The 8,392-nt window shown below is 36.2% G+C and overlaps 1 protein-coding gene across 1 annotated transcript; it reads right to left on the reverse strand.

Annotated features, from left to right (window-relative positions):
* Positions 1-2,661: 2,661 nt before the first annotated feature.
* LOC115437646 (spindlin-Z-like) lies at positions 2,662-7,960 on the reverse strand. Its single transcript, XM_030160937.1, has 5 exons — positions 7,839-7,960; positions 7,129-7,170; positions 5,501-5,760; positions 5,018-5,251; positions 2,662-3,812 (listed from the first exon to the last, which is right to left on the reverse strand). Exons 2-5 carry the CDS (start codon positions 7,146-7,148, stop codon positions 3,607-3,609), a joined length of 720 nt encoding a protein of 239 aa, XP_030016797.1. The 5' UTR covers positions 7,149-7,170; positions 7,839-7,960; the 3' UTR covers positions 2,662-3,606.
* Positions 7,961-8,392: the final 432 nt, after the last annotated feature.

Raw genomic sequence — 8,392 nt, forward strand, 5'->3', positions numbered from 1 at the left:
CAAAGCCACACTGACATTCGATGAATAGATAGAAATCAATCATGTTAAGGATATCAGACATGAGCTCACCTCATGGCAGATTGAACTGATCACAGATCTGAATAGGTTGTCTCTAATGCCTTTATCCTTACAGTGGTTTTATTAAATGTAAATAGCAAAAAAAAAACAAAAAAAACATTATTACATATTGAAACATCTATTAATTTATCTCATGTTCATAAATGCATCCAAAATAAAAATCGCTATAGGTATTGTTAAGACTTTTACACATATCAGTGTGTATCTCTAACAAAAGACAAAAACTGAAGTTAATGTATTTGACCCTAAATAGTCAGAAACATGTTATCTAACCATAAAATGTATCTTAGAGTCAACGTTATGGCTGCCAGTGATACAGTGAATTATTTTTTTTTACCATCCTTTAACTCACACATAAACTAAAGTCTCTGGGACTGGGTTCTTTCTCTAGTGCAATATTCTATAAATCAAAAGCATCCTGTCAGAAAGCGATGCTGAAAAATTAATAAATGCATTTGTTACTTTTAGACTGGTCTACCATACTTCCATATCAAGATGTTCTTCCAGTAAAACTTCAATTAATCCAAAAAAACATGCAAGAGAGATGGTATTTTTCACATTAGCTTCTCTTTTTTGGCTATCCTAAACATCTTAATGACTCAGGTCCATCATATAGTAAATATCTCAGTACCACATTATCCCAACAGAACACTTAGTGGTCAGAAAGTAGGTTTACTTGTAGTTTCTAGAGTTTCAAAAACTAGAACGGGAGGTAGAAGCACCAAGTTTGTGTTCAGAAGGCAGACAACCTCCACATTTTCAAGATTAGACTTAAAACCTTTCTTTTTGATAAAGGTATTTTTTTCTTTTCTTTTTCTTTTTTAATCAGGGTTTGCTCATGTGGCCCTGAACCAACTTTTAGTTTTTATGCACTGTGCACCTGTCTTCTCCTCTCCAACTCTGCTCTTTGTATAGATGTAGCTGCAGACTACAGACAGGTTTACATGTTAGCTGTAGAGAGAGGTCAGGGTGGGTGTGTCTTGTACTGAAGTGGGCGTGTCACATACAGTCATGTGATGTCTGAGACCAGACCCTTCATCTGCGAGCCACTGTTGCCTAGAGCCATCAGTGTATCAAATTTACCTGTGGTTGTTTTTCAGACATTCATTATACTGCTATGAAAAAATCTGAAGCCCCTCAGTGTTTGACTTTTCCAAAAATTGCTAAATAAAGTCAAGATAAATCCTGGTAAAAAAAACAAAAACAAAAAAAACCAAAAAAAAAAACATAAGCATTTACAGCGACAGGGTAAAATTTACCTCTTTGGAAACTGATTTTTAGGCCAATTATGTTTAAATATTCAAAATTTTTAGGCAACATAATTTGTTTGTGTGTGGTTTTAAAGATGTCATGTCGCATCTTATTATTTTTTTTATAATATGAAAGAGACAGAGATTTATGGATTAATATGCAGATAATTTCTTCTAAAACCCATTTTCCATGTCATGTTAGACTGATTAGTAATGATGGCCATGAAAAAGTCTTAGTGTCCTTGACGGTGTGTTAATTATAAAACTATAAATTTAAATTTCACTCATTTAGACATTTTAGGTATAGAGCAACATCTGACAGATGTAGTGTTAAATTTGTGTCTTTTCTTCCTCTCGTTGTTTCCCCTTTTTCTCTTGCTGTCCTTCAATAGTACAATGTAAGTAAATTTATTCAACTGCCATTCTTAAGTATTAGTATTTCTATTTTAAGACATACAATGTTTCAATGGTCATGGTACTTTTTACTCCACTACATTTGTCACAGTAGTAGTTACATTTTGGACCAATGTAGAATACAAATCAACAAATAAATCAAGATCTATTGTAACAGATGCACACACTATTTTCTTTAAATAAAGTTTTGAATGTCTTTGAATTACTTTTTGTACAGAACACTGACCTGAGTACTCCCTCCACCACTTCTTTTCTTGTACCTTTCTGCAGGAATCTCAGGTTTCCCATTTCTGATGTGTGGATATTGATCTTGTGTATTAGAAATGTACTGTTTGTTTGTTTGTTGTTTCTTGATGTTCTTTTTGTCGCTCTCTGATCTCAACTCACCATGACTGGTTGAGGCAGATGGCCACCCACCCCGAGTCTGGTTCCATCAGAGGTTTCTTCCTGTTAAAAGAGAGTTTTTCCTCTATACTGTCGCCAAGTGCTTGCTCAAAGGGGATTTGTTTTTCTCTGTGTAACACTGAGTTTAAGATCTTGTCTGCTCCCCCTATTTCTTTGGCCAGAGAAGCTAATAAGGAATCTGAATAAATAGGCCTTGAAAAGTAAAAACTGCAGAAATGTTGGGTGTGTTACGACTAACTTCATTATCTATTCCAACTATCCTCTTTTTCTTTTACCTTTCATTCATTGTTTAATAAAACCTCCTGAAATGTTACAGGATCCATGGTAAACATATAATAACATTAGAAAATGTAACTTTTAATTCTATCACTTACTTAACTGGTCACTTTATACAATTAAAGAGACTAGATACTGATCTACTTGATAGTTATTGGCCGATTTTTGTGTACTAATTCCTAAGGGCATGTAAACACAAACATGAACAGTACTCAACAATGACTGCACGACAACATCCTTTTCAAGCATCTTTGTTTTTACGTTCATAAAAATGTTTGATTATATTTACAGAATGAAACATATTCAGGATCACAATTAACAATATTCTGAGGCCTCAATATATATGTCACATCATCCAGTTTTGGCAAATAAGACTTTAGTCCAAAATGTTAAAAAATGTTGGTAGCCAATTTTAACTACATAAAATAGAGTGTAGCACAAACACCGGTGAAACAACTTGACATCAACATTAGTTGTTTTTTTTTTGGGATATATTATTATAATGTAGAAAACTTGCAGTTTACATGATGAAACAGAACATAAATATGATACATTTTATACTGGTGATATGAGACATAGTTGAGTCTCTTCGATGCCTATACACTTCAGCTGAAATCTGATGGTAAAATTAGCACACTGGTCAAATGAATATTACTTCTATATTCAAACAGAGGCCTACTCAGTGACACACACAAAGCACAGACAAGTTTTGCCAAAAATATTACCAGCAGCACAGCAAGATATTCCAGGTGAAATAAATAGCACAGGCATATAAAAGTCAAACGAAAAACAAGTAAAACACAGAGGTATAGATTAGAAAGATGATTCTTTTAGTTTGATGTGTTGCTTACAAAAAGTTTGGATTTGGAGTTTAAAAGCTGGACAAAACAGATGTGACAGAACCAAAACAAACGCCTAGCTCCTTTTCATCTGCTGGGCTATACAACCGGTCTCAGACCTGCTTTATTTACAATGAAGAGGTCGTACATTAGGGTCAACTTAAAAAAATGAGAATCAAAAACCTAGATTTCTCATAATATGAGGATGAAAAAGACAGGGTTTTTGATCTTCGGCACATTGCCTCCTCCCACCAGAGGAAAACAGAAATCTTTAACACTATAACAGGTAACGACTGGTCAGGATGAAGATAAGCCGTCAGCTGAAGACTAAACGACAGTCAGTACTAGGTGGTTTTCACCAGATCGTAGACGTGGATATGGACGTCGTCGTCGTATTTGATGTAGTATACTGTAGGCTTAGCCGGGACCTGGTAGATGACCAAACCTGTTCTCTTCAGACCGTTATCTGTCACGTACTCCACCTGCTTACCCACAAGGCTCTCTGGCTCCTCCCCTGGCTTCCTATCTGCTGGGAGCAAATGTTTGTTTTCTGGAAAATGGAAAAACAGTCATCAGAAAACTAGACAATAACTAAATGCAGCACTAAGACAGAGCTGAGCCTTTACCCAAACTCAACATGTTTGTGTTTTGATGATTGTAACTGATTCTTATAAAGGTCCATTATTAAGGTCACCACTTCAGGTTATGCCTTGACTTTATTAGTTTCTGTTCTTAAAACCCTTTCTACTTCCCAGTTCTGAGGAGAGAAGAGCTGAGGAAAGAGACATCTAACAAAATAAGACGTCCTCATTACAGAGCTGTAATTATAAAGACATGTCACTTGAATGTGACGTGCATCATCTGTCCATTATTTTGTTACAGTACCAACTGTATTTTATTACCTCTCAGATGAGTGGTAATGTAAACCTATGGTTCACATCTAATTCATGTCTATCCTGCCTCTTTAACATGTCACAGTTGTAACTGCCAAAAAAAAACCCAAACAAAACATTTCTACAAAGTATACATCTGCAGCCTCCTCTGTCCTTGATCCTCACTCCTAAACCGTTCAAAATTCTACACTGAGATTAATTTCCAGCTCACAATCAAAGCTCAAGGAGTTTAGGAGGTGAAAAACTGAGTTGAGAAGAGGACTCTTATTTTGATGTCCTTTGGCAGGATGGACATCTTGCTTCAGGAAGTTTCTAAATTTTCCTGCTTATGATGTATGTGGGGTACGCAGCCTCTCCTTCGTTTACTTGTATGAGGTTAATAATCCCGTCCTGACATAGTAGCGTCAAGTCATAATTTTGATATAATTGTGAATTATAAAGGAAACTGGGGTTTCTTGTGTATAAATGTGAGTCAAAAAAATCTGCCAAAACTCGCAAAAATGTTTGCGTACTAAATTTAAAAAAGAAAGTGCATTTAATTTAATGGTGACAAATGCCCCATACTGTCAATAAGAAATACACAACAAGAAACAACAATATTCTAAAAACAGTATACCAAAAGATATTGATATTAATATTATAGTATATTGATATTAATTTCAACAGAAAATCTCAGGAGGTCTAATAATAACTTCCAAACTGTATATGCCTTTTCTTGTTCATACCACAAAAATCATTCTCTAAAAAAGTTATTATTAAATCAAGCACAAAATGTTCTACAATAGAGACACAGATGATTCTTTGTCATAGATAAGCAGTGACAGTTTTATGCAAACAAACATTAAAGCTCTAGCTACTGTACCTGATTCTGGCAGGACTCGCAGATCTCCGTCCTTATAATCGTCCCACAGCTGGTACATGTACAGCACCGGGTCCTTCTCGTAGGTGATGTAATACCAGTGGGTCATAATAGGTGCTCGGGACAGCACCATACCCCGCCACTCATTTTTCTCACCGTCCTCCTTCTCGAACAGATGCTCGACAGCTCGGCCCACCAGCTCCTCTGCCCCAGGAGGCACCTTGATCTTATTGTTCACTGTGGGAAGGACAGGACTGTGCTGAGCCTTTTAACTGCAGCATTTTATGGCTCCCCAATGATCGTCTCACACTGCTGACATTGTACCCATAATATCTGCAAAAACCTGTGAAACACTATCACCTTTATATCAGCAGACTGGAGCTAATGATAAACAAAATGCTATACTTGGAAAGGGACCAGAGTTGTTACCCAAACTGTTAAATTTGAACACCCACACAAAATAATTTATATGCATATTGCACTCACCAACTTTCTCTGCAAGCACCTGTAGGTTGGAAACCCGACTGTCTTTAAACAGCTCAATGCCATACACACAGTCAAAGCCGTCATACTTGACCATGTAAAGGGAGCTGTTAACGGTGAGACGCTCCAGTACGGTGCCTTTCCACTTGGTCACGTTACCCTTTTCTCTCCAGGTGTGCTGGATCCTGCGGCCCAGCAGGTTATCTGGGTCTGGGCTCAGGGTCGATGCTGAGCTCTCACTCAGCTCCCCACTGCTACGCTTCCTACGAGCATCAGGAGAAAATGAGTTTGAAACAGAAAAAGAACAGGTGGCACCATTTACAGGATATTATGTCACAAGAGTTTGTAGCTTAATAAACATTTACTGCATTGTTTTATCTGTTTTGGTAAATCTAGTTGTGAACACAAAAACTTAAGGTTGCTTCTTTTTTAACTCTAGCGCCAATTAAATATTTAATTTCATCATATTCTACCCGTAGCTGTTCTTATTTTAGTTTACTCATATGTCTTGATTTAATTTTCCCCAATTCCCTAATTTCTTTTAATTGTTTCATTATTTCTACTGAAATGTTTTAAGTTGTTTTTATCACCATTGTCACCATTACCTTTCCTTCAATTAGTCTTAAACCTGTAAGTTTACGGAAGGTTTTTTTTATTTCTCTGGGTCCTCCTAATCAATACATTCCAAAACTGAAATGAAGACTGAATGAATGAAGCTCTGATCAATCATCAGTGTCTATAAACATGTCAGTACTAGTATACATGTAGCAATAAAAAGAAAACTAAGTTATGCTACCACAGTGCATTCTAAGGCTACAGAGTTTGTTAAAAAGTGATATTGTACCTATATCTTGAGTTTCCTCAGACTTCAACAAAAATGCAAATTACTGATTATTTAGAAATGTGTGTTTTGTTTACCAATTCAGACATACAAACTTGAACTTGTATAGACAAATACAAAAAAAAAAAAACTGTACCAGTGAAAACAAAAAAACTTTCAGTTTGCTCTTTTACTCAAGTTGTAACTGTAATATCAGCCTGGGAAATTATATAATCACAAAAGGCTGAAATTTAGAGGTCCAAATACTAGAGGATTTAGGATAATTTAACTCCACAAATGTCAACAAACAAACAAAGCCTCTGTTGGATGATGATATTTTTGGTTGATTTGGTGACACTGACCAGAGGGAGTTTCTGTATAAAATATGCAATTCAGTTCTATTTATATGTTTCTTATGGTAGATTAAGTTTGCATGTTTCAGTTAGAAACATTTAAACTGAGTACTCTTTGCTAATATCAAAGCAAACATACAAAATGACACTGCACTAGTGTGTACAACAATTGCAGTATAAGTTTTTCACCAAATTATGCTGCCCTATTTAACCCCGGTGTACATACAGTGTAAAGCACAGATAAATGTACACAAAATACTTATTAGCAGATGTTTAATCAACAATTACACTAGCATTCGAAGGTTGTAAGATCATGTGAAATTATTTAAAATTTACAATGTTCATGTTTCTCTGTGCTAGATGTGGGTAACCAAGTGATCAGAGTTTAATGTGTATTGTTCATATGACTGCTGTGTGCAGAACCAGATATTAGGTCATAATAAATACTGTGAGCCTACCTGCCCCGTTTCTTTGACATGTTTCCATAAATTCACACAACCCTGTGAGACACAAGACAGGTCAGTTAGTGTGATTCTGTCGGAAACAGCTGACGCCTGAATTATCCCCTAAGCAGCTACTTTTACATGCATTATTAAACATCTTACACTGTTGATAAACTCCTGCACCGTGCAGATCTGCTCCCCTGACAAAAACCGATGACAGTCATGCAAATTAGCCAACAGACAAGCATAACCGGATGTAAACAACATTAACTGCGCCAAGCCTAAAGCTTATGCTAAGTCAGGTAGCTGAATGCTAACGCAGACCACAGGTTATGTATTTATAGCTACATCCAACTATATGGCTAATAAATGTGTAACTCCAGCGGGGCTAGCTAATTAAACGTCGACGTGTCGCGTGCAGTCTGAAATATGTATGGGTAGTATATCTACATAAAAACCTCCTGACTAGTTAACATGAATTAAATAATGTACTCTTTTTTATTTTAAGGGGGTAACATTTCTGAAAATTTGGCTCCTGCATTTCTACTCATAAGCTAGCTGAACAAAAGGAAATGCATCGCCATGTAAGCGCTGATTTTGCACCATGGCTCTAACTTCTAGTTTAACGGAACAACAAACACTGACCAAAATAAAATCCTTTACGGTTTTAATGCGCTTGACATGTTTAATGGGTGCGAGCCGGCAGAATAAGCTGTTTGCCCTACCTGATCAATAATTTCACATGTGTTTGTCTTTGCAGAGCAGATTCCACCACCTAAACGTAGGCTGGATACACGGAAACGACCCTGTTTCGTGGACTACATCTCCCAGAGGCAACGCGCAGCTGTTAAAGCATTCTGGGATTTGAAGTGATATTTATGTAATACGTTTTGACTTTCGACAATTATGGTGCTATACACAGCCCCTTGTGAGAGACATTGTGTTTTATGCATTTTTAGCTGTTTGGTCATCATATAAACTACATTAAAGCTCTTATTTGAATTTAAGAAAATATTTTAACTAACACAAAACTCAATTTCCCATCATACACCATAAATTAATTCCATATTTTTCCTTCAACCCTGGACTAGTGCACATTTTCATACCATTTTCGTCAGCACGAAGAGCAGTTTACAGTCAGATTGAAGTAAGTGGAGAAAAAGCCTTTAAAAACAAAATTGTTTAAACAATTAAAATACACAGTAAAAGTGTTTTGACAGTGCAGTTTAAGTTATATAATGTAACATACCATACTAACACACCCCTCTGCAGGTTTTAA

This window comes from Sphaeramia orbicularis, chromosome 17, assembly GCF_902148855.1.
Source record: "Sphaeramia orbicularis chromosome 17, fSphaOr1.1, whole genome shotgun sequence".
Lineage (NCBI taxonomy): Eukaryota > Metazoa > Chordata > Actinopteri > Kurtiformes > Apogonidae > Sphaeramia > Sphaeramia orbicularis.

Bases quoted from the DNA above. Each gene is read 5' to 3' on its own strand.
- LOC115437646 (XM_030160937.1), bottom strand. From the start codon at position 7,148: ATGTCAAAGAAACGGGGCAG. The intron at 5,761-7,128 runs GTAGGCTCACAG...TGATGCTCGTAG, and splicing joins ATGTCAAAGAAACGGGGCAG to GAAGCGTAGCAGTGGGGAGC. The intron at 3,813-5,017 runs GTACAGTAGCTA...TCCATTTTCCAG, and splicing joins GCGAGTCCTGCCAGAATCAG to AAAACAAACATTTGCTCCCA.